The 27,453-nt window shown below is 43.7% G+C and overlaps 1 protein-coding gene across 3 annotated transcripts in view; it reads left to right on the top strand.

The window, feature by feature from the left end:
- enpp6 (ectonucleotide pyrophosphatase/phosphodiesterase 6) overlaps positions 1-13,641 on the top strand; it is a 79,913-nt gene extending 66,272 nt beyond the window's left edge. For 2 of the 3 annotated variants that reach the window (XM_046406053.1, XM_046406051.1), the window contains 3 exons: positions 10,382-10,519; positions 11,193-11,313; positions 11,857-13,641. In XM_046406053.1, the coding sequence (XP_046262009.1) occupies positions 10,382-10,519; positions 11,193-11,313; positions 11,857-12,080 (483 nt within the window). In that variant the 3' untranslated portion in view covers positions 12,081-13,641. The remainder of the gene's footprint in view (positions 1-10,381; positions 10,520-11,192; positions 11,314-11,856) is intronic. The other variant, XM_046406052.1, reaches the window with a different exon arrangement.
- Positions 13,642-27,453: the final 13,812 nt, after the last annotated feature.

The raw sequence follows: 27,453 nt of genomic DNA, 5'->3' as shown, positions 1-27,453 counted from the left end.
GATGTATGGAAGGCTAGATATATTTTCTTGGTGGTTTCTTTAATAGTGGTTTGATGACAACCGCCTTAAAGGCCTGTGGTACATAACCTGTGACTAAAGAGAGATTGATCTGATTCAGTATAGAAATGTTAACTAAGGGAAAGATATCCTTAAGCAGTCTTTTTGGGATCGGGTCAAGCAGACATGTGAGAGTCGTTCATTTCTACAAAGGATGCCAACTCTCTCTGTTACTGTCACAAAATGGTCCAAGCGCTTCGGGATCCCCTTCAGTTCGCCTACCAGGCCCGCCTTGGAGTGGACGATGCCATCATCTACTTGCCGATCAGAGTCTACACCCACCTGGACAAGCTGGCAAGCACTGTGAGAATCATGTTCTCTGACTTCTCAAGTGCCTAAAGTGCTGCATGGCAGACAGAGTGATGAGCAACTCCACAGAGGACCATCCTCTCTCCCTTTCTGCACTGCACAGAGGCCTGCCATCTTCAGAAATTTTCTGATGACTCTGCAGTGGTTGGATGTATTACTGGAGGTGAAAAGAGTGAGTACAGGACTGTAGTGGACAACTTTGTCACGTAGAGCGAGAAAAACCATGTACAGCTCAATGTGAGAAAGACCAAGGAACTGGTGGTGGACCTGAGGAGGATTAAGGCTCCAGTGACCCCTATCAACATCAAAGGGGCCACTGTGGAGGTGGTGGAAGAGTACAAATACTTGGGGGTGTACTTGGACCACAAACTGGACTGGTGCAAGAACATGGACACTGTGTATAGAAAGGGCTTTAGTCACCTCTATTTTCTGAGGCGGCTGAGGTCCTTCAACATCTGCAGGATGATGCTGAGGATGTTCTATGAGTCAGTGATGCCTGAGGGTGAGGGACACTAACAGACTCAATAGAATAATTAAGAAGGCCAGCCATGTTGTGGGAGAGGAACTGGACTCTCTGACAGTGGTGTCTGTCATGTTCTTCATGTTCTCCATTCTCTCGACTACGGAGCCATTGATGCTGAGGGGTCTGTGCTCAGACTGTAATTTCCCAAAGTCAGTCATCTCTTTTGTTTTGTTGACATTGAGCACCAGATTATTCTCTATACACTAGTTTACAAGATGTTTAACACCTTTTCTGTATCATTTTCACTGATGAGTCCCACTGCTGTGGTGTATTTCATGCTGTTCTGTCCTCAGACTACAGAATGGAGGGTTAAAGCATTTCACCTGCTTACAGGTCTCTTTATTAGAGTTAACAACACAGAACATAGATGTGCTCTATCCAGCATCTCTCATACACTGTGTCACACTCAAATCAGTCCCCTGAGAACAGACATAGGAACAACAATCCTATTGTTACATCTTTTTTCTTTTTTCTACTTACATGTATTCCTGTTCATAACAAAACATTGTAAACTTTGACATATTTTTCCTTTCCTCTTCCCTTACCAGTCCTTCTCCCTTTCCTCTAAGCAGGTCACAAACCTGCTTCTAACTCCTTCTCTTTTCCTCCATCACTCGGTATAGGCTTGTAAGTGAAAAAGGTCTGGTAACCTTACGACCTGACCTAGTAGTAACAACATTCTGATCCCTTTCATGTCTCGGCTCGGAACACCTCCCGTTTAGGTGTTGGTATCACAGTTCTTATGACTGATTGGTTTCATCACATTTGCCTCTTTCCAGACATGGCTCAAAAGGCTGGACTCTAACATTGTCACCTTCTTTAACAGGGTCCTTGTCCTTTGTCCTTGCCTAACCCCTAATATTTCTCTTGTCTTTGTTGTGTATCAGTCCTTGTTCAATGTCTGTAATGTCTGGTTCAAGCAGTGTCCTTGGTAGGTAGAGGTAGGTAGGCAGCTCTCCTACTCAGAAGTCTCTGTGCAGGACTTGGCTCGGAGTGTTGCGATGGTGCAATATAGATAGGTGTGCATCTTGTCCTGCAGCAGCAGCTTTCTGCATGAGACGTTTGGCTGTTTTAACAGCTGACTCCGCCTTCCCGTTGCTCTGTGGATATCCTGGCAAAAATGTTCTGTGCTCAAACTCCCATAGCTGGCTGAATTGTTGAAACTATACTGTGGTCCATTATCAGAAACAACCATATCTGGTATTCCTTGTCATGCAAAGTGAGCCTTTAGCTTCCTTATCACAGTACTACTCTTTGTGTCTGGCAGAGAATCTATCTTCCAAAAATTGGAATAGTAGTCAACAGTTATCAGGTAATCCTTGTTGTGAAAGGAAAACAAATCTGTACTCTCTCTCTCATTACTATAATTTTCTTATAACTTGTGAAATGTTAAAATCATATTGAGGTGGTGGCAAAAAGTGAAACTAAACAGTTGAGATTTTGTTTTGCTTATCTTTTTAATAATGTCATTTCTCATGTTGTTAATTGCTTTCCTGCCTGTACAACATCCATTGCACGTCTGCCCGTCCTGGGTGAGGGATCCCTCCTCTGTTGCTCACCCTGAGGTTTCTTCCATTTTTTCCTGTTAAAGGTTTTTCTGGGAGTTTTTCCTTAGTCGATGTGAGGGTCGAAGGGCAGAGGATGTTGCTGATGTTATGTTAAGCCCTTTGAGACAAACTGCTTGTAAAAATGGGCTATACAAATAAAGTTGACTTGACTTGACTTGAGTTGACTCGACAGGGTCTGTATGTCATGTCATGTGGGTGCAGTGTCTCTTTATTCAATTCAATTCAATTCAGTTTATTTATATAGTGCCAATTCACAACAAAAGTTATCTCATGACACTTTCCAATTTGAGCAGGTCTAGACCAAACTCTTTAATTAAATTGTAAATAGAGAGAGCCCAACATTCACCCTTGAGCAAGCACTTGGCGACAGTGGTGAGGAAAAACTGCCTTTTAGAAGGCAGAAACCTCAGAGCAGACCCCAGCTCAAGATGGGCGGCCATCTGCCTTGACCGGTTGGGTTGAGAGAGAGGGAGAGAGAGAGAGAGAGAGAGAGAGAGAGAGAGAGCAGGAGAGCAAGAGAGAGAGCAAGGGAGAGAGACAGAGGGGGTGGGGTGTGAGAGAAGGAGCACACAAGCAGAGATGCATAGCAGCAGTAATAATACCAGAACTATCGGAATGTAGATAATGATAATGACAATGAAGTACACAGAAGGTATTATGGTGATTTTGAAAACAATAGTAGTAACAATAATGGTAGTAGCTGTACTGAGTCGTAACAGATTTAAATCAGATTATGACTAAACAGTAGTAATTGCAGTAGGTTTTGAGCAGGACGACAGCAGGACCTCAGCAGGAGGTCCAGTCATGATCGATAGGAATCTGCGGGACAAGAAAGCACAGGGACTCCAGGGAGGAAGCTGAGTTAGTAATATGCATTAATGGGACATGAATGTGTGCAGAAGGAGAGGGAGAGGAAGAAAGAGCTCAGTGCGTCATGGGAGGGCACCCGGCAGTCTAAGCCTATAGCAGCATAACTAGGGGCCGGCCTAGGCCAGCCCTAACTATAAGCTTTATCAAACAGGAAAGTTTTTAGTCTATTCTTAAATATAGAGAGGGTGTCCACCTCCCGGACCGAAACCGGAAGATGGTTCCATAGTAGAGGAACTTGATAACTAAAGGCTCTGGTTCCCAATCTACTTTTGAGGACTCTAGGAACCACAAGTAGCTCTGCATTTTGGGAACGCAAAGTTCTGGTGGGATAATAGGGTACTATTAACTCTTTAAGATAGGATGGTGCCTGACCATTCAGGGCTTTATAAGTGAGGAGGACAATTTTAAAATCTGTCCTGAATTTTACAGGTAGCCAATGTAGAGAAGCCAGAACAGGAGAAATATGGTCTCTCAGTAGTCAGTAGTCAGTAGTCGTGCTGCAGCGTTCTGGATTAGCTGGAGAGTCTTTATGGATTTATTGGGGCAGCCTGATAGAAGGGAGTTACAGTAATACAGTCTAGAGGTAATGAATGCATGGACTAATTTTTCTGCATCTTTCTGACTCAGGATATGCCTAATCTTTGCGATATTGCGGAGGTGAAAGAATGTAGTCTTTGAAATATTTGCTATGTGCGAGTTAAAGGACATGTCCTGGTCAAAGATAACTCCTAAAGTTCTTACAGTGGAGCTTGAGGCCACGGCTAAGCCATCTATCAATGCAATATCACTGCATAATTTGTTTCTAAGGTGTTCGGGGCCCAGAACAATAACTTCAGTTTTGTCTGAATTTAGAAGTGGGAAGTTACTGGTCATCCAGGTTTTTATGTCTTTAAGACATGCCTGAAGCTTGACTAGCTGATTTGTTTCATCTGGTTTCATTGATAAGTACAATTGTGTGTCATCCGCATAACAATGAAAATGTATGGAGTGTTTCCTAATAATATCACCAATGGGGAGCATATACAGGCTGAATAATATTGGCCCAAGGACAGAACCTTGGGGAACTCCATGACTAACCTTTGTGAGTGTGGACGATGTATCATTAACATGAACAAATTGAAATCGATGTGATAAATAAGACTGAAACCAGCTTTCATGTTGTTACAGTCAGCAAATTTGATAACCTGGTTTCTACTGAATCTGGGTGTGCCATGTGTTAGTAGGAAGATGTGTGAAGTGGGTCCACTGAGTTAGGGAAGCAGGCAATGATGTGTGCCTTGACAAGCTGCTCAAAGCTCTTCATCACAATGGGGCTTCCTGAGGATTTTCTCAGCTCTGGACCTGCATCGTTTGGTGTAAATGTCATGCAGGTCGGGTAGAGTTGTTCTGATCATCCGCTCAGCTGAGCGAACTACCCTCCTAAGGGCCAAGAGGTCGTGCCCAGCTGCCCATCCATGTGGTGATGCTCCCACTCAAGATTCTCTCAGTGGTGCAGGTGTAAAAGTTCCTAAACACCTTGAGGGGGAGCCTAAAGTCTCTGAGGCGTCTGAGGTGGAACAGACCTGGCCTTCTTAACAGTCCTGTTAATGTGCAGTGACCAGGACAGGTCCCGTGTGATGGTCACACCGAGGTATTAAAAACTGTCTATCCTCTCCACCTCAGACCCGCCGATGTAGAGTGGACAGATGTCCCTCTGCTGCTTCTCCCTGTAGTCCACAATCAGCTCCTTAGTTTTGCTGACATTCAGCGGGAGGTTATATTCACGGCACCAGATCCCCAGGTGAGTGACCTCCTTCCTGTGGGCCTCTTCCTTGTTGTGGGAGATTAACCCCACGATGGCTGTGTCGTCAGCAAACTATTACTCCTACAAACCTTATAATGATATTGCTGTCTGATGTGGACACACAGTCATGTGTGTACAGGGAGTACAGCAGGGGACTCAGCACGCAGCCTTGGGGGGATCCAGTGTTGAGGGTGAGAGGGGATGAGCTATGGGTGCCCATGCGTACTACCTGTTGTCTGCCGGTTAGTAAGCTGTAGACCCACCTGCACAGAGAGGAGTGTTCAGACCAAGATCACACAGCTTAGTGACCAGCCTGGAGGGGACTATAGTATTGAATGCTGAGCTGTAGTCCACAAACAGCATTCATAGTTCCCCATCCTAGTGTCCATGTGGTAAAGTGTCTTGTGCAGCAGGCAGGTTATAGCATCGTCGATGGATCTGTCTGGGTGGTATGCAAACTGAAGGGGATCCAGGGTGAGGGGAAGAGAGGAGGTGATGAATGTTTTGACCAGCTTCTCAAAACATTTCATCACCATAGATGTGAGGGCAATGAGGTTACTGGGCTGGGCTGTCTTTGGGACGGGAATTACAACACTTTTTAAAGCAGGTGGGAATCACACACTGTGAGAGGGAGAGGTTGAATATTGTTGTAAACACCGGTGCAAGCTGTTCAATGCAGGCTTTGAGGACTCAACCACTAATGCCGTCAGGCCCTGCTGCTTTCCTGGTGTTCACACTTCTAAACATTCTCCTCACCTCTAGCTCCGTCACAGTGAGCATCACCTCTCCTCCAGCTGGGAGCGCATCTTCTTGCCTGCTGTCCAACGTGAAGCGTGCGAAGAAGTTGTTGAGTTCATCAGCCAGAGAAGATGAAGGCTCTCATCGCGGATGGGTGTGTTGCTTTGTAGTCCGTGATGGTGCATAGTCCCTGCCACAGCGCCCTGGAGTTGCTCCCCTCCATCTGCAGCTCCAGTCTTGCAGCGTAGCACCGTTTAGTCTCCTTCACGGCCCTACTGACAGCGTAGGTGGCTGCCCTGTACAACGTCGTCTCACCGTTGCATTGTAGGCAGCGGTGCGGGCCCTCAGCGCATCACGGACAGTTTTGTCCACCCACGGCTTCTGGTTGGGAAAAGTTCTGATGGGGTGGCTGTTGATGTTATGTCTTCCACCATTCTCCCAATAAATCTCACAACCACTTCTGTGAACGCGTTGATGTCACCGCCCAAGCTGCACCGAAACATGTCCCAGTCCACTGAATCCAGTGCGCCCCCCTAGAGCGGCCTCTGATTGGTCAGTCCACCATGATACTTCTCTGACTGCAGGAGTTGTTTAAATTTCGGCACGAGAAGGACTGCACTGTGGTCCAAGAGGCCAAACGGAGGCAGAGACTTGGCCTTGTAACCAGTGGTTCAGAGTTCTTTCTCCTCTAGTGGGGCAGTCTATGTGTTGTTTAAACTGCGGTACCACTTTCCTTAAGTTAGCACAGTTAAAGTCCCCAGTCATGATGAGGGCTGCATCAGGCTGGTTAGCTTGATAGGTGGATACAGCCTCATGTAGCTTGGTGAGGGCAGTGTCCATGTTTGCCTGAGGTGGGATGTAAACAGTGCTGATGATGACCAAAGCAAACTCATGGGGAAAGCGGGGGAAGGACGGGAGACAGATGGATGGATGGATGGATGAGAGACACAATGTTCCTGTTGTCACACCAGTTGTTCACCATCAGACACACACCACCTCAAACTGAGAAGAACTCCGCTGGTTGAACGGCATCCGGAGTCAGGGGGGTCAGTCATGTCTCATGGCAGATGACATTACAGGCCCGTATATCCCTCTGGAACTTTATTCTGGCCCTAAGTTCATCAAGTTTGTTTTCCAGTGACTGGACATTCGCAAGTAGGATGCTACGCAGAGGTGAATTGTGTGCTCTGTGTCTCAGTCTGTTCCTAACGCTGGCTCGTTTCCCTCGGGGCCTCCTCCATGACCTGTGGCCTGTGCATCCATTGTTGTTGTTGTAGCCTGCCCGTAGGATGTCAACGGGCCAGGTCGGGTCCGGGATTAAGTTGATAGGAGCACAGTTTGAGTACTGTGCTCCAAGGTTAAGTAGGGTCTATCTGTCGTATGTGTTACGAGATAAGATGGCGCCTGACCATTTAGGGCTTTGTATGCCCATCCATCTTCTTCCGCTTCATCCGGGACCGGGTTGCGGGGGCAGCAGCTTGAGCAGGGATACCCAGACTTTTTCCGGTCGAGAACCATGGCCTTGGATTTAGAGGTGCTGATTCTCATCCCAGCTGCTTCGCACTTGGCTGCAAACCTCCCCAGCGCATGCTGAAGGTCCTGGCCTCAAGAAGCCAACAGGACAACATCATCTGCAAAAAGCAGAGAAGAAATCCTGTGGTTTCCAAACCAGACACCCTCTGGCCCCTGGCTGCGCCTAGAAATCCTACCATAAAAAAAACGAACAGGACCAGTGGCAAAGGGCAGCCCTGCCGGAGGCCAACATGCACCGGGAACAGGTCTGACTTACTGCCGGCAATGCGGACTAAACTTCTGCTCCGAGAGTACAGAGACCGCACAGCCCTTAGCAAAGGACCCCGGAAACCATACTCCCAGAGCACCTCCCACAGGATGCCACGGGGAACACGGTCGAATGCCTTCTCCAAGTCCACAAAACACATGTGGACCGGTTGGGCAAACTCCCATGAACCCTCAAGCACCCTGCGGAGGGTATAGAGCTGGTCCAGTGTTCCATGACCAGGACGAAAACCGCATTGTTCCTCTTGGATCCGAGGTTCAACTATCGGCCGGATTCTCCTCTCCAGTATCCTGGCATAGACTTTCCCGGGGAGGCTGAGGAGTGGGATCCCTCTGTAATTGGAGCACACCCTCCGGAGGCACCCATCCAGAGCCTTAAGGTACCCAGGACGAATCTCATCCACACCCTGTGCCCTGCCACTGAGGAGCTTCCCAACTACCTCAGCGACTTTGGCTTGGGTAATGCATGGATCCGCCTCAGGGTCCTCAGCCTCTGCTTCCATGACGGAAGACATGTCAGCAGGATTGAGGAGATCCTCGAAGTATTCCTTCCACCTTCCGACAATATCCCCAGTCGAACTCAGCAGCTCCCCACTTCCACTGTAGACAGTATTAGCAGGGCACTGCTTCCCCCTCATGAGGCGCCAGATGGTTTGCCAGAATTTCCTCGAGGCAGACCAATAGTCCTCCTCCATGGCCTCCCCGAGCTCCTCCCAGAGACGAGTTTTTGCTTCCACAACCGCTCGGGCAGCTGCCCGCTTGGCCCTCCGATACCCATCAGCTGCCTCGGGAGTCCCACAAGCCAACCAGGCTCGATAGGACTCCTTCTTCAGCTTGACGGCATCCCTTACTTCCGGTGTCCACCACTGGGTTCGGGGATTGCCGCCACGACAGGCACCAGAAACCTTACGACCACAGCTCCAAGCAGCAGCTTCCACAATGGAGGTGGAAAACATGGTCCACTCGGACTCAATGTCCCCAGCATCCCTCAGTATCTGGTCAAAGTTCTCCCGGAGGTGTGAGTTGAAAACCCCTCTGACGGAGGGTTCCGCCAGACATTCCCAGCAGACCCTCACAATACGTTTGGGTCTGCCAAATCTATCCGGCTTCCTCCTCCACCAGCGGATCCAACTCACCACCCAGGGTGTTCTGGTGCCATGTGCATTGATGGACACCCTTATGCATGAACATGGTGTTCGTTATGGACAAACTGTGACTAGCACAGAAGTCCAACAACAGAACAGCACTCGAGTTCAGATCGGGGAGGCCGTTCCTCCCAATCACGCCCCTCCAGATATCACTGTCATCGCCTACGTGGGCATTAAAGTCCCCCAGTAGAACTATGGAATCCCCGGTCGGAGCACATTCCAGTACCCTTCCCAGGGACTCCAACAAAGCCGGGTACTCTACACTGCTGTTTGGCCCATAGGCCGAAACAACAGTGAGAGGCCTATCCCCGACCCGAAGGCGTAGGGAAACGACTCTCTTGTTCACCGGGGAGAACTCCAACACCTGGTGACTAAGTTGGGGGGCTATGAGCAAGCCTACACCAGCTCGCCGCCTCACACCATGGGCGATTCCAGAGTAGAAGAGAGTCCAGACTCTCTCCAGGAGTTGGGTTCCAGAGCCCAGGTTGTACGTGGAAGTGAGCCCGACTATCTCTAGCTGGTACCGCTCAATTTCCTGCACAAGTTCAGGCTCTATCCCCCCCAGTGAGGTGACATTCCATGTCCCAATAGCCAGAGTTTCTGTCCGGGCTTTGGGTCGCTGGGATCCCCATCCACAGCTGTCACCCAAACCACATTGCACCGGCCCCTTCTGAACCCTCACGCAGGTGGTGGGCCTACGAGAGAGCAGCCCACGTTGCTTATTCAGGCTGTACCCGGCCGGGTCCTGCCTGCGAGCCCCAACCCCAGGCCTGGCTCCAGGGTGAGGCCCTGGTAACGCCAATCCGGGCGACGTACACTTCCTTGTTGTTTTGTCTTTCATCGGGGGCTTCTGAACCGCTCTTTGTCTGACCTGTCACCTAGAACCTGTTTGCCTTGGGAGACCCTACCAGGGGCATTGAGCCCCCGACAACATAGCCCCTAGGATCATTCAGATACTCAAACCCCTCCACCATGTTAAGGTGGCGGTTCGAGGAGGGGGGCTTTGTATGTGAGGATGAAAATTTTAAAATCTATTCTGAATTTTACAGGCAGGCAGTGTGAGAACTATGATCTCTAATATGAGTTTTTGTCAGTACGTGTATGTAGTATGTGAAGCAGTAGTATGTGCAACAGCATTCTGGATTAGTTGGAGAGTCTTTAGGGACTTATTGAGGCAGCCTGATAACAGAGAGTTGCAATAGTCCAGCCTGGAGGTAATAAGTGAATGGAAAAATGCAAGTGCAAAATTATAAAACAACCAACCGACTACCAACACCCACAGCAGAACTGCAGAGTTGGGATAATCTTCTGTAACACTTCATCAGTGCAAACAACACCTTTCATATTACACTTTTCATTTGATTCATTTTTAATATAGAAATAAGGATCACTATAGCAATTTTTGTGAAGGAATGGAACCTACGGGGGATTTCAAAACATATTTCTCTATGAGACAACTAGCAGTAGTAGCAGCAGTAGTCACAGGTGCCATAAAGCTATTTTACCTTTTGGTATTATGGTGCTTTACAAAATAAAGTTTATAAATAAAGCTATTCTATTAACATTGTGGCTGTGTTTGTCGTGGCAGGTGTATGCTGCATTGTCCCAGGTCCCTAACATGCATGTCTATGCCAGACAAGAGATACCTGAACGGTTTCATTTCAAGGAAGGAAAGTTTGTTTCCCCCCTGACGTTGGTTGCTGAGCCAGGCTGGTTTATTGCTGAGGTAACATAATATTTCTCCTGTATCAGCACATTCACCTTAGCAAAGTGTATTTCTCTTCATCATTCTGATTTGAAGTGAATCCAGAGACATGAGTAGACACACAGATTTACCCAAAGGCATAGTGGTGCCTGGAGAAGTGGGTATACTCTTTAAAAAAACAAAACAAAAACTGCCTGACTAGCAAAGACAAATGCTCTGTGTTATATATAGGCATCTGGAACAGCTTCCTGCTGTCACTGTATTTCATAAAAGGTATTACCTTTCATATTCCCCTGGGTTTAGTTATTAGTGAGAAAATGTTTATGGTCAAACATTTTTATCAAAAATGAATACGTAAAAGTAGTAATACCACATTATTAGCGTAAGTAAAAGTCCTGCATTAAAAATTGGTGTGAGGTAGCATTATTAAAAGTATTTGATTGAACTTAAGACTGTCTGCCTGGATGATTATGTGAAAAATCTATGCTTATTTCATCAGTTGTTTGAACTCCAATATTGTGACAACAATGTTAACATTCAGACAGTTGACATTTGCTTGTGAAAGTTAGTAGTAGTTGAGTTATCTGTATTATTTACAGTGTTCCAATCCATGTTGACCATAAGATATAATAACATAACACGTGTGTGTGTGTGTATGTGTGTGTGTGTGTGTGTGTGTGTGTGTTTGCTCCAGAACAAGGCAAGACTCCCATACTGGAAAAATGACTCTGGGGAGACTTCATGGCAAAATGGCTGGCATGGTTATGACAATGAGTTCCTTGACATGAGAGGATTTTTCTTGGCGACTGGACCTGGTAACAAACAAATCACATTTTTATATTACAGTCTGGGATTATTTTGATCCTGTTTTCCTGTTGTTACCTATCAAGCAAGCAATGTGTGTCTAAAAAAAGGTGGCAGTGGACTGATTTTACAGTTCCTCTAAATCTAGATGTGACCCAGAACCCAAAGTTGGGCTGAGTCCCAGCTGTTTTTTCAGATCTTCTATGTGGAGTTTGCATGTTCTCCCTGTGCTTGCGTGGGTTTTCTCTGGGTACTCTGGCTTCCTCCCACAATACCAAAAACATGCACATCAGGTTAATTGGCTACTCTACATAGCCCCTACGTGTGAGTGTGAGAATGCGTGGTTGTCTGTCTTTGTGTGTCAGCACTGCGATTGACTGGTGACCAGTCCAGGGTGTACCCTACCTCTCGCCCGTAGGCAGCTGGGATAGGCTCCAGCTCCCCCGCGATCCTGACGGATAAGCGGTATAGAAAATGGATGGATGGATGTAGGAGAAATATGAGGTTATTTATTTGAGATGTAGATCTAATTATATTTATTTCATTTCATCCAGACTTTAAGCAGAATGTTCGGGCTGCTCCAATTCGAGCGGTAGATGTCTACAACGTGATGTGCTGGGTGTTGGGAGTGGAACCTTTGCCCAATAATGGGTCTTGGTCTCGGGTAGAGTACCTTCTCCTGAATGGCTCTAATGGACCATCTCAGCCCACGACCCTCTGGATCTGCTATATGGGTTTGTTTGGAATACTTTTGGCACTATTGGATGAAAACATGTAATACTTAATTGTTTATGGCATGTTATGATAGCTTCAAATGATATACTAGAAAGAATGAGAACAGGACCAGAAAGTTGAAATATTAAAGGGCCTGGAGAGTTTGTCAGGACCTAACTAACTCTAAGTCCTAACTCCCTAAATGAACAGGGAAAAAAGATAAAAGATAAAAAAAAAAAAAAGAAAGAGAAAAAGGATTTCCATTCTGGATCCTTAAGAAACCTAAACCTCTCCAACTCACCTTGCCTGATCAAAAGTTGTTGATGTGAATACCTGAAATGAAATGTCCAGAGAGAATCTCAAAATTTGTTCATTTTGACATGAATTAATTAAATAATCATTAATTAAACCCAACTCCTATTGTTGTAAAACATGCCACAGGTTGCACTAATTTACAAACTAAGTCTTTCCAAATTACTTGTTTTTCCAAGGAACTTTCTCAGAAATTATATATCACAAGCCTGTAAACTAAAGCATTAGTGAGTAATCTTGAAGCTGTTCAACGTAAACCTCCTCCGTTTTTTTTTTGTTTTTTTTTTGCCATTTAATCAGTTGAATATCATATTTAACTATCACATTAAGAACACACTGATAAAAGTTGTACAATGAAGGATGATGATGATGATGCCTTTTTGGTATGTATAACAGTAAGACTGGATATTAGTGGGGATGGTGATAGCTTAATTTGGTGGTAAAGCACAATTACCAGTTTTTTTAAAACCTTAATTCAGTCTGTATGGTCTATAATTGAGATCCTCGTTTTGATTGGATTTTAATTCAGTTATTCATATCTCTGTATTACATCTGTAAGACCCTGTATGACACATTTTGTGAAAAGTGCTCTGTAAATAAATTTACTTTGATTTGGCAAAAACATGGTTCATTGGGATCAGGATTAAACCACATTGGGTTTTTGCAAGACAGTGTCTCAGGTTATAATGTCAAAGAAGTAATCATTTGTAGGAAATTATACAGAAAAGTGCTGCAATTGAGGAAACTCTCAATGAAACTGAGCATGTTAGGTTTGTCAGAAATTGGAACACAAAAGCAGACTCTCGGAGACGGAGTTAAGTAAATGTTATTTTACTGAAGAGTTCTGAATTTTCAAATACACACAAAAAGGAGTCTCTGAACTAAGAGAAAATTCTATAGAGGATCTGGGTGGCAGGTGAGTACCTGTGGTCTTCCAAAGTTTGATTCCAAAAGTTGAGTCAGATGAGGTTGGGTTTCTAAAACTGAGCCAAAAGAAGTCTGGAGCTGAACCAGTCGGAGCAGACCAGGCAGGTGAGTGAACCACTTGACGGCAGCAGGTCAGCATGGAGATGACTGGCTAGAGCGTGGAGATGATTGGCTAGATCAGGGACAGGTGTGTTGTATAATCGGAAATCAAGTAAGGCGCAACTCAGCTCTGGATAGGCTCCAGTTAAGACCCACTTACAGGAAGAACAGAAAAACAGAGGCAACTGTGAAAATATCCATAATTCTAACAAAGCAGCGATGAAGATTCTGAGAGCTAATATGCCTTACTAAACATACATAACAATACATTTGAGGTAAATCAACAATAAAAATAAGAAGGATGCTGGAATAGTGTAGGGAGCTTGGCATAAGTGTAATCAACAAAGTTATAATGTCCATTGTCACAAAGGTACGGCATCGCTGACGCTGAAAGAGCTGAACCCCGATGCAGAATCACAAAATGGGCAGGCGGGTGAGGCAGAGGTCCGAACAATAGTCTTTATTAAATAAAACAAAACTCAAAAAAAGCATACACTTACTGTGTTATGGGATCAACAAAAAAACTGTGACAAAAGTTCATGACAAGGCATGGCAAGGCAAGACGTGACAAAATAATTCCTGGCATGAAAGAAAAACAATCCAAATCCTGGCGAAAAAACCAAAAGACAATATAACGCTCTGACACAGGTGACTGGGAAGACAACTAAATAGGCAAGACAATGAGGCACAGGTGACTCACATTAGGAGGGAGAAAGCAATCAGGATACCCAAAAGCAAAGCTACAAGAAACAGAGACACACAGGGGAAATGACACTTTCAAAATAAAACAGGACATGACAAAAATCTTGAACATAACACATGGAAACACAAGACACACATGAAACATGACACATGGACTTAAAAACAAAAGAACAGAGAACCAAGATGTGACAGAACCCCCCCCCCTTATGGAACAGATCCCAGATGTTCCTTAAAAAAATTCAGTTCAAGACCAGCCTGGGCAGGTGGAGGGGGATTAGGAAGGAGGGAAAAATCAGAGCAACAAACCAAGAAAAAACAAGTCATTGGATCAACCCAAGGGCAGGGCATGAGCCCGACTCAAAGTCTTGGGCGAGCGGCCCCAGTTTAACACCCTGGTGGGGCATGGTGCTTCAGGTGGCCTGCCCAAATGCTGGGCCAGAACCCGACATGAGGCCTCAGGTGGTCTGCCTGAGTGCAGGGCCTGGACGAATGACTGATCCACCTCTGGGACCCTTGCAGGCTCTGTGTGGACCTGGCAAGACATGGCGACTTGGCGAGGTGTGGCAAACCAGCGAGACGTAGCGACCTGGCGAAATGTGGCAACATGGAGAACTGACGTGGCAGGGAGGACTGACGTGGCGACCTGGCGAGACGTGGCATGGAGGACTGACGTGGCGACCTGGCGAGAAGGCAGGCGGAGGTCTAAGAAGCTGGCACCTAGTTTTGTGGGTCCATTCCCCATCACCCAGGTCATTAACCCTGCTGCTGTCCAGCTTCGCCTGCCTCGATCTCTTCGGGTCCATCCCACATTTCACGTCAGCCAGGTCAAACCTCTCCAGGAGAGCCCCATGGTCCCTGCGGCCTCAGGTTGCCGGCCGTTCATAATTGGGGCCGCGGCAAACAGTATTTGGTGGATTGGGAGGGCTATGGTCCTGAAGAGCAGCTCTGGGTCCCCTCCCGCCACATTGTGATCGTTGACTTCCATCGGGACCATCCTGATCAGCCTGGGTCGTCTGGTGTCGGCCCTGGGGGTAGGGGGGGTACTGTCACACCGCGGTGAGGTATTGTCTTGTTTTGGTTTATGTCTTGTCATTTCCTGTTTTATTTTGAAAAGTAACTCTCCTCTCGTTTCAGGTCACTTACCCTTCCTCATGTGTCTACAGTCTGATTGTCTTCCTGATTACCTGATTGTGTCCACCTGTTCCCCATTACCTCCATGTGTTCAAATAGTCTGCATTTCCCTGCTCTTGTGCCAGTGTGTTTCATCCCCATGCGATCACTCCAGCTTTTCCACAGCCACAGCCTTCTTTGCCTTGCCTTGTTTTCTGTTCCTGTTTTATCCTCTTTGTTGTAGAGTTCTTTGTGTTCATAGACTAGCTTTTCCTCCTGTTGGAGTGATTTCTTTTGTTCTTATTTTTATTATCATAGATTGTAGATTTATTCCTCCTTTGGGAGCGTCTTTTGTTCGTAACGTTTCATAGCCGGCCTTAGTTTCCTTTTTTCTGTTTTTGTTGTTAATGTTTCATAGCCGTGTGTTCTCCCCCAGGGAAGAACACACATTAGGAAATTTTCATAGCCTTGTTTTTGTTTTCACTCTGCCAAGAGAACTGTTTCAGGCGTCAGAAATAAAGTCTGTGCTTGTCCTGACCTGCTCTGCGTCTGAGTCCTGCCTGACTCTGAACCTGACATCCACGCTGCATTGCATGCAGATGATTGGATGTTACTACCTTACATGTGTGAACCAGCCAATTGCAAAGTATATTGCAAACAGCTGTTGCCAGACAGCAAATACAAGCAGAGTGCTCTGACTGTGCTCAACACTATAGTTCATTAATACTTACAGTATTCGATTCAAGTCAATTTTAGACTTGAATGAAAACACTTGAAAACACTGTGCAATACATTGTGACATTCACAATGTAAAACAAGGCATTCATGGATAGAAAGAGATGAAGGAGCATCTCTTCTCTTAATGCATCTTAAAGCCCTATTCTAGTGCATAATGCCACTATTGCTATTCTACATACTTCTTCTTATTAGTGGGCCATTGTTCCACCATTACTATTCTATTTGGCTTCTTCTTCTTCTTAATATTATTTTCCTTCTACAAAATTTGGGTGCGTAACTAGTCCTGCAGCTTTTGAGTGAGCGTCCTGGGTTAGGTTTGTAAGAGAAATAATTTTTTGTTTATCCACAGTTGTGGTTACTGATGCACTGGCACAGGAGGCCTCCCACTACTAATACATGGAGCCCAATGGACACCCAGTGTATATTAATAAGATACACGCACCACAACATGTATATATGACCACACAGAGACACGTGCACACACACACACACACACACACACACACACACACACACACACACACACACACACACAGATTTTCAAAATATAAGCCCCTTTCAAATGACAGGAAGTGGCTGTCACAGAGATTTTTAAAATAAAAGCTTCAAACATGTTTTGAGATCTACCAAGGAATGTTTCCAGCCAGGCAGACAGGATCCCGGCAGCAGAGCCCTGGCGAGCGCCATTGGCCCACTCAAAATTTCTAATTATAATTACAATTAAAATATGTTCTCTTCCAAAAATATCCCAAAATATGGTATGTATCTTAAGATCCATTATTGATTGTTCCAAGGAACACCTAGAACTAATGAGGAAAAAAAAAACATTAAAAGGAGAAAAATAAACTGGACTGTAAATATGTCATTGTCAGTTGTAATGTTTTGCTAAACCTCAGCTTGCTTCTAGGAAAAATGTGGTGACACAGAGTAGCATTCAAAGTTTTTCAGTCTGTTCCTTACTTTTGATGGTGTGACAGTTGTTTGTGGTCATTTCAGTAACCAATCCATTTTGTGTAACTGCATCTGTGTGAACATTAGCTAATTAACAATGATAAAAGACATTTGCCTTCATCTCATGATATGTGATCTAGACATGGTGATATTGAAACATAACTGGCCATTAAAATGATGCGTTTAAATTTGAAAAAAAATAATAAAAATCATCGAACCATTTGGCCATACCACTGCCTCTGCTGCCCACTGGTTGAGAATGATTGTTATAGACACTACTACTGACCCCTGTAACAATTGACAGCTGCACTAGAAAGCCCTCTACGGAGCTTACTGGACCAGCTCTCTGTTTATAGGGTCCAACCCCCATATCTGGTTAAAAATCAAGAACTGTACAAGCTGGTGTGGAGGAAACTTGGCTAGTTTTTCATTGCCTCCATCTAAACATCCACCCTACTGCCACTGAGAATCTGACCTGAGGCCTGACAAAGTGCAGTCCACTTCTCCAGGTTGGGGTTGGACACATCTGCTAACAACCCAGTTCAATGAAGAAAACATCGTTACTATAAGCACAGGGGGGAAAAGTGCTGGATCATGATGTGTACGCATGCTGCCTCCTCCACATTTCTGAGTGTCCCCTCATATATGGCTGCCAAGAACCGGCCCTTCTTCTCAGCATCTCCAGTCAAATAAATAAATAAAAGTGTTACCAGCTTAGGTCTCCTCAGCATTTTTGCCTTAATGTCTCAAGTGGAATCTTGACCAAAAGAATGACTTTGATTATCCAGAACCTAGACAAAAGACAGAGGTCTGCATTGGTTGGTTTACAGGATCGGGGATAGAAAGAGTTCACAGATCCACGACACAGCATCTTTCCTTGGAATTGCAAGAGATTCGCAAGAGGGACCTCTCTCTTGCTTTTGGTCTCTCTCAGGAGAATAACCTCCTGCTGAACATCAGCAAAACGAAGGAGCCTCTCGGCCCTTAGGAGGGTAGTCCGCTCGGCTGAGCGGACAATCAGAACAACTCTACCCGACCTGCAGGACATTTACACCAAACGATGCAGGTCGAGAGCCGAGAAGATCCTCAGGCAGCCCCATCACCCCGGACACTCACTCTTCTCACTCTGAGAAGAGTGAGTGTCCGCCATCAGGCCGTCGGTTCCGCTGCCTGAGAACCAACACTGAGAGGATGAGGAAAAGCTTCTTCCCCCAGGCCATCCGTCTGCTCAACAGTGAGCGTTAATCTGGACAATCCCACTCCCACCTGCACTACATGCACTAGATGTAAATACTATTCATGTAAATACTGCACATTTTCACTTTTTTAATTTTGTTATTTTTTTTACAAGCATTCTCTTTAGCAATATTTCATTTTTTTATTTACCTATTTTGCGGTAGCAGGGACATAAAGAATTTCACTGCACATTGTACTGTGTATGATTGTGTGTGTGACAAATAAACCTATCTTGTATATCGCATCAACTCTTGTTTTAACTTGTTCATGTTATTACATTTTAAGGACAAACAGGAAAGATTTCAGGATTCAGGGCTGCTTGTAATTTCTGCCTTTTGCAACCATCCTCATCCTTGTGCTTCAATAAAATCTTGTCACAGTTTGTGTCATCAGCCAGCAAAGCCTTTTTTTTAACCTTGTGCATCTTCTCTGTGGGTTTAGATCAGGGGTTGGCAACCCAAAATGTTCAAAGAGCCATATTGAACAAAAAAAACAAAAAACAAATCTGTCTGGAGCCGCAAAAAATTAAAAGCCTTATATGAAGGAAACACAGGCTGTAAGTGTATATTAGCTATATTAGCTTACCAAAATTACCAATTTGATGAATGAATCCTTCATGTACTCACCATCTGTGAACGGTTTTCCACGCGTTATTACGTTGCAACAAAACTAGCAGCAGAAGTGGAGTTTGGAGATGCAATCCACTTCTTAAATCTATCTTTGCGCTCCTCTAATTTCTCCAAAAGTAAAGCAATCGCACTTTTTCTCTCTCACTCCCAACTGGGTGTTCTGCTGCAAATTTAGCATGCCTTCCCTGGAAATGTCTTTCCAAATCACTCTTTTTGTTATTTGACAACTTCTCATTACAAAGCAAACATGCAGGCAATCCTTCCGCATCGGCAATGAAAGCAAATGATTCGGTTCATTCTTCCTTGAATCCTCTGTTCTCATCAGCTATCTTTCGCTTTTCCCCTTTGGGATCCATGGCCCATGACACACCCGCCGGTTTGTTTACAACAGCCACCTGCGTGGCACCACCGCGCCGCGCTGAAACGTGTGTCGCAGGCTGTGACGCACATCGTCGTTGACAGAAATGTTGAAATTTAATATTTACTATAAACAATTTTACAGCATTGGAAAACGTTAAGAATGTTTGTGTGTGAATGTTTGTCCTCCTACAGAAACCATATTAAAACAAAATATATATTCCCCCCTATTTTTTTCCATTTTCATACATTTTTGAAAAAGCTCCAGGGAGCCACTAGGGAGGCGCTGAAGAGCCGCATGCGGCTCCAGAGCCGCGGGTTGCCGACCCCTGGTTTAGATTATATATTCAGTAGGTCACCTTGACTACAGTGATCTGGCTGGCACAATCCTTAATAGCAGGTAATATGTGCAACTGAAACTGAAAATACCTACTACCAAGACATGGATAGAGAGAGATAATCTATATAATGCAAGGGTTGGGGAAATAAGACTGGGACAATTCCCAAATTCCTCAATGGCTTGTCCAGGCCTGAATTGGTCCAACACACCAACAAGCTGGTTTAGAAAAAAAAATGAACTGCGTGTGGACATTAAGTGAAGAACAAAGAAAGCTTAAAGAAAAACATCTGAAATAAACTAAATTAATGTCTTTAAAATTTTATTATGGTTTGTCAGAAGTAACTGTCAGCAAAACTTTTGCTGTCATTCTAGCATAAAATCTGATTTTTTTGTATAAAACTTTCTGTATAAACTTTGTGGTATATCTGATCAATGGTAAATTAAATTACACATTACACCAACTCAAGTTACTGTTAAATGTCCTGTTTGATTATCTTCACGTTAAAATAAAATTAAATTAAACTAAGGACATTCATATATTTCCAGCAAATTCATCTCAGTAATTGCAATAAATTAACAGAACTGAATAATTATAATGTTGAAAACCATATATTTTATGTTAATGGAATTCAATCTTTTTCTTCAAAACATAAAATATTAACGGCATCTAATTGCCTTAATTACATTGAGTACTACTAACTTTGAAAGAAACTGAACCATAAATATTTGAAAGACAAAAAAGTAAAAAATCAAATTCAATTCAAAATTTCTTATAAACTCTTCACAAGTAAAACCGATTAAATGTCAAAATTGTATCTCAAAATGTACAAATGTGTGCAGTTTGTGTTGGGCCATTTGGTTTAAACCTAGCAACTTTTAGTATGTAGCACCTTAAAAATGTGAAGAAAACAGTACAAAACTTGTTTTTCTTTGAGGACAGTTCGTTTGTCCAGTCATGACAAGGCATCAATATTTTTCTCTACTGCTAAAATGTCTTCCACAAAACTGCATAGCGCACCGTTGTGTTTGTCATGATAGCTTATAAACGCTGGATATCATTTTAACAGTATCACAATGTAGAATTAAAACATGCAAAGGCAGTGTGTTCTGTGGGTCACCTGGCTAAAAACCTGTGGAATACAGCAGCAACTTGAACATCAACAGTTGAACAGCACTTGAACACTGGTCAATACGAATTCATTTTGTGGGCCAAATCCACCATTCTTTTTCAAAGTTCATTAATCCTTTTCAGATCTTGAGTTTACTCATGTATCATCAAGTCATTCTTGAGCCTTGGAGACAGTTTATGTAACCCTTTTTGATGGAAGTACAATATATATATCTATATAGATATATCTATCTATATAGATAGATATATATATAGATAAGTCCGTAGTGAATAAAGATGATATCTATCTATGGCCAGTAAGTTCAGAAGCTCTAGATATGACTACAGAGCCAAGGATGTACCAAACAACGCACCGAAAACAACACAGTTTCTCTTTGAGAGAGAAGATTTCTACCCATTTAATAAAAAAGAAGGAGCAAATAGAAAACAGTTATTCAATTTTCAATTCAATTTAGTTTATTTATATAGCACCAATTCACAACAAAAGTTATCTCATGACACTTTCCAATTAGAGCAGGTCTAGACCAAACTCTTTAATTAAATTGTAATACGGAAAGGCCAACATTTCCCCATGAGCAAGTACTTGGAAACAGTGGTGAGGAAAAAGGTTGCTGCCTTTTAGAAGGCAGCAACCTTGGAGCAGACCCTGGCTCAAGATGGGCGGCCATCTGCCTCGACCGGTTGGGTTGAGAGAGAGAGAGAGACAGACAAAGAGAGAGAGGGAGAGGGGGGTGGGGCATGAGAGAAGGAGCACACAAGCAGAGATGCATAGCAGCAATAACAATACTAGAAATACTGGAACTGTGGATAATGATAATGAAGTATACAGGAGGTACTATGGTGATTATGACTAAACAGTAGTAATCGCAGTGAGTTTCAAGCAGGACCGCAGCAGGAGCTCCAATCACGATCCATGGGAACCTGCGAGACGAGAAAGCACAAGGACTCCAGGGAAGAAGTTGGGTTAGTGATATGCATTAAGGAGAGAGAGAGGACGAAAGAACTCATGGGAGGACCCCCAGCAATCTGTCTAAGCCGGCCTAGGCCAGCCCTAACTATAAGCTTTATCAAACAGGAAAGTTTTTAGTCTACTCTTAAATGTGGAGAGGGTGTCCGCCTCCTGGACCGAAACTGGAAGATGGTTCCATAGTAGAGGAGCTTGATAACTAAAGGCTCTGGTTCCCAATCTACTTTTGAAGACTCTAGGAACCACAAGTAGTCCTGCATTTTGGGAGCGCAAAGCTCTGGTGGGATAATAGGGACCTATCAGCTCTTTAAGATAGGATGGTGGCTCACCGTTCAGGGCTTTATATGTGAGGAGGAGAATTTTAAAGTCTATCCTGAATTTTACAGGTAGCCAATGTAGAGAAGCCAGTACGATATGATTTCTCATGCTGGTTCTTGTGAGTTATCTTGCTGCAGCGTTCTGGATTAGCTGGAGAGTCTTTATTGATTTATTGGGGCAGCCTGATAGAAGGGAATTACAATAATCCAGCCTGGAGGTAATGAATGCATGGACTAATTTTTCTGCATCTTTCTGACTCAGAATGTGCCTAATTTTTGCAATATTGCAGAGGTGAAAGAATGCAGTCTTTAAAATAATCGATATGTGTGAGTTAAAGGACATGTCCTGGTCAAAGATAACTCCTAAATTCCTTACAGTGGAGCTTGAGGCCACATCTAAGCCATCTAGCATTGCTATATCACTGAATAATTTGTTTCTCCAGGTGTTCAGGGCCAGAACAATAACTTCAGTTTTGTCTGAATTTAGAAGTAGGAAATTGTAAGTCATCCAGGTCTTCATGCCTGAAATTTGACCAGCTGATTTGTTTCGTCTGGTTTCATTGAGTAGTACAAGTGTGTGTCATCTGCATAACAATGTAAACGTAATAATATCACCGATGGGGAGCATATAAAGGGTGAATAATATTGGCCCAAGGACAGAACCTTGGGGAACTCTGTGACTAACTTTTGTGAATGTGGACGATGTATCATTAACGTAAACAAATTGAGATCTATCTGATAAATAGGACTGAAACCAGCTCAATGCATTTCCTTTGATGCCAATTAGGTGTTCCAATCTGTGTAATAAAATAGAATGGTCAATGGTGTCAAATGCAGCACTAAGGTCTAACAGTACAAGAACAAAGATAACTCCCTTGTCTGATGCCATTAGGAGGTCATTTGTGACTTTGACCAATGCCGTTTCTGTGCTGTGATGAGCTCTAAAGCCAGACTGAAAATTTTCAAATAAGTTATTATTTTGAAGAAAGTCACATAACTGATTGGCGACTGTTCTTTCAAGGATCTTGGAAAGAAATGGAAGGTTAGATATTGGTCTATAATTGCTTAAAACCTCTGGGTCAAGAGTGTGTTTTTTAAGGAGAGGTTTGACTACAGCTACTTCAAAAGACTGGGGTACGTAGCCTGTTATCAGGGACAGAATGATCATGTCTAATAGACAGGTGCTAAGTAAGAGTAAAGCTTCTTTGAGTAGCTTAGTAGGGATGGGGTCTAAGAGGCATGTTGTTCGCTTGGATGAATATATAAGTGAATGTAGCTGATGAGGGTCAATAGGAGAAAACCAGTCAAGAAGATTATCTGTTTCTAAGGCACCAGTAGGTGCCACCAGATGGTAGGTCAGTACCAGTTGAGGTCAGTAGGTGTTCAATTTCATCTCTAATATTTAAAACCTTGTTGTTAAAAAAAGTTTTGAAGTCATTGCTGCTAAGGGTCACAGGGATACAAGGTTCGATAGCACTATGGCTCTCTGTCAGCCTGGCTACAGTCCTGAAGAGAAACCTGGGATTATGTTTGTTATCCTCAATTAATTTTGAGTAATAGGCTGCTCTGGCAGTCCGTAGGGCCTTCCTATATAATATAAGACTGTCGTGCCAGATTGAGCGAGATTCAATAAGTTTGGAGGAACGCTTCTAGTAGAAATTCATAGTATGGGCCAGGAGCGCGGTACATTACAGTTATATCAACAATATTTACAAATCTTACCCGGGTAAGTAGAAAATTAAAAAATAAAATAAATCGCAGCTGTATCAATGGCCTTTAGGTTCAATATTCAATTAAACCCCTTCACCTCAATCATTCAGTCCTCGCAGCAATTTATACTGTTCAGTCTAAGTGGAAATTGTTTATCCTACCGCACTATTGGGTGCGTTGGCTGTGTTTGTAGAAACAAAGTTCTTGAAGTCCAGGGTTTCAATCTTTTGCACGCCATCAAAGATCCAGTAGCCTCAGGACCTAACGCCAGGTGGGTCCATCTGGCTATGCTCTCACAGGATCGTTGTTGGAAGAGTTATCCAAGAGGGTTTTTATTAGCTTTAATCAACTTTTGTAGCTGTTCTTTCCATGTTTGGTATGCTGCTCGTCACGATGGTTAGTCTCGTTCCTCACGGCGGCTCTGAAAGAAAAAACTTCAACCATAAAGGTTGTTAAGTTCTGCCTCTTTCTTTATATTATGACTTCAGAATTTATTCTTTAGAACCAACTGTGTCGTTGTTTATTACCGAAGTCGGTAGACAGAGCAATCACATCTCAGCCCAGCCTGCTCACTACAGGTCCGTCAACACCACCCCCTCACCACCACCAAACCCAAGACAGTAGTTCCTAGGGAACATGTATTCAAACAATAGCTCCTACTGTTACATCCTTCCTCTTTTCTAAGAGTTTTTTCTCTTTCAACAGTTATGCGAAACCATATTCGACTTGTCTATGAACTAATAAAATTTTAGAAAACTTTGGTCAAAACCAGAACATTTCAGTCCAAATAGTTTTTTTTCCTGTTCTCCATTTTCCCAAAAAGTCCACTAGTGCCACACAGTTATTTATAAGTCTTGTCTAAGTTCTTGAGATGATGTGGCCTCACCACAGTGCAACCTGCTCTGGTGGTCACAGGTGCGTCACTGTCACCAGTGACAGTGGCTGCATTTCTCTCAGAGACAGCATGGAAAGGAGCAGACCCTGTGAGATCCAGGTCCTCAGTCTGTATGTCATAGGCTCGCTGGGAGCAAGTCCTTGAGCATGCCTGAGGTGTCTCCGAGCAGTGTTTCCTTTTGTTGTTTATTGTCCACTGACCTACAGATGTCACACTTGACTACATATGTTTAGATCTGATCCGTCATCCAAGCCAGAAGACCCACTCTCTAGCTCTGCGTAAGCATCCTTCCATACCCAGATGTGCGGAGTGCAAGCAGTGTGTGATCTCCCTCCTCAGTGCATCAGGGATGACAGCATGTTCACCTTTAAACTCTATTCCTTCTTGGTAGCTCAGCTCCTCCTGGACTGGTACATGCACTACATTCAAATTGTACTTCTAAATGCACATCAGCATTCTCTGCTGTCTTTTGAGTGCACTCAATAGAGGCTTATGATCGCTTTGCACCGCCACTTTGCAGCAATATGTGTACTGGTGGAATTTTTCCATGCTAAATACCACAGCCAGAAGCTCTTTTTCTATCTGGGCATAGCCGTGCTCTGTCTTTGTGAGTGCTTTGCTTGCGAATGTGACAGGCCTACCCTTCTGCATGAGCACCGCGCCCAACCCTGTGTCCGAGGCATTGCACTGAACAGTCAGTGCTTCTTCCGGGTTGCAATATTTCAGCACTGGAGCATTTGCAGTTTAAGCAACGCTTCATCATGTTGTGCTGTCCAATTCCACTCACAATCCTTGTGAGTCAGTTGTCTCAACACCTGACCTTGCTCAGAGAGATGTGAGCAAAACCTGGCCAGGTAATTTACCATATCCAGTAGTCTCTGGACTGCTTTCACATCTGCTGGTTTTGGCATGTGTGTGATGGCATGTACCTTTTCAGGACTCATCTTCCAGCTTGGCATGCCAGAAACCACTTTTGACGTCACACACTGTAAACACCTTGTCTGTGGACAGGTCTGGAAGTATGTCCTCAATGGTTGGTAGTGGGAAGTGGCTGCGTTTCAATGCCTCTTTGCCACATTTTTGTATTTCTTACTGTATGTAGGGCATTTCTGTTTGTTTCTTTCATGCCATGCTTTTTCCCTCAAAACTTACATTCCACTGTGTTGTCAGTTTGTCTTTGACGTGGTGCTCCTTGCATTGCATGCACCTCCTCCACTATCGGTCCTGAGATGGCTTTGATATTTTCCCGCGACAGCTCTACACAGTGTCTAGGGTCATGTTTTTTTCACGGAGTAGTCTCTCTCTCACGGCTGTGTTGTTATGCCCACACACAATCCGATTCCGAATAAGAGAGTCTCTCAAAGTCACAAAGTTGCATGTATTGGCCAACAATTTCCGTTCAGTACCATAGATGTCAATGGTTTCACTAGCACCGTGATTTCTTGTAAAACAACGATAACGTTACACAGTCTCATTACCGCTGGGGTTGCAATGACCATCAAATTTTCTAATGATGTCATCTAACCTCCATGCATCCTTGGGTGTCTCACCCATCAGCGTGAGAGTGGCAGAGAACTTCTGGAAGTTCTCTGCCACTCTCTCCGACGAAATAGCCGAAAAAGTTTCACTTTTTTCTTTTCATCCTCTTCCTCGCATGTCAGTGACAAGTCCACATAAAGCACAAACTTGTCCCTCCATGTCTTCCACGTTTTCGAAAGATTGCTGAAGTCCAGGCACAGTGTTTTCGGTGGTTTTAATCCTTACTGCTTGACGGGCTAGTTTCATGGTGTTAGCTCATCCGCTAATCAGTGCTGCAACGTCGCTCCGTTCGCGCAGATTCAACAGCTCAATGTTGCTCACATGCTGCCACCATGTTTAAATTCTGCCTCTTTCTGTATATTATGACTACAGAATTTATTCTTTAGATACAACTGGGTCATTGTTTATTACCAAACTCGGCAGATAGATAAATCACATCTCAGCCCAGCCTGCTCACTACAGGTGCGTCACTGAAAATCCCCGTGTTACAACACTTGCACCGAACATAAAACATTAGTTCCTAGGGAACATGTATTCAAACAATAGCTTCTATTGTAACAAAGGTCAACAAGGCAGGAGCTGATACGTGATTGGTTGACTGAGCTAGTATCTCGACATGTAAAAAGCTAAAAGAACCAGTAAGTCGACACTGGCGGAGGAAACAATTTGGTGTTGTTGGGATGATGGTAGATGCTGGAATATATTGCCTAAAATTTGTTAAGTCCAGTATCTTGGAATAAATAGATAAAATCAGTACTTTGCCTGATCTGGAGTGTGGCTGTCATTGCACGTTAAGAAAATTAAGCCTAATTTTCACAATATTAAGTACTCCATTGTGTTTCTATGAATTTTGTTTTATCACAATAGTAATTCTGTTCTGTGAGGATTTGTGTTTTAGATCACTCGTGTTATCACTTATAGATTATTACGGTGCCATTTGTGTGTTTAAACCCCTCTGCAGTGAAATGTACAACCTGAGAGAGCAACCAGTGCATTTTATTTCTAAAACTTAGAGCCTCTTTAGAGGGTACCCTCTGAAGTATATCAGAACAGATGCACCATCAATACCATTATTAACAGCTGACACAAGTTACAAGATCCTTTTCTATTATAATTTCTCAGTAGAAATACAACTGTATGAGAATTTATGTGTAAATACAGACAACATAAAAAACACAACATAAATTATAGTTGAAATTTTTATCTTTCTTTTCTTTCAAACACTGGCATTGACTAAACAACGTGTTTGTTCTTAAGTACTTAGATCACTTGACAGAATAAAATAGACTTTCTGCCAACAACGTTATATAAACATGTCTAGAAGGTAATGGCTGTCACACTAGTTAAAGACAGACTTTGATATTGTATACAAAACTGCACAGACTGGTATTTTTAGATGAAAGAAAAATACACCAGAGCAGTAAACAATTTTGGCATATTTTCTTTTTGGTTAAATGTTTCTTCAAGTGCATTAATAGA

Source organism: Scatophagus argus, chromosome 12 (assembly GCF_020382885.2).
Source record: "Scatophagus argus isolate fScaArg1 chromosome 12, fScaArg1.pri, whole genome shotgun sequence".
NCBI classification, from domain to species: domain Eukaryota; kingdom Metazoa; phylum Chordata; class Actinopteri; family Scatophagidae; genus Scatophagus; species Scatophagus argus.
This window is presented reverse-complemented; position numbering and strand designations above follow the sequence as displayed.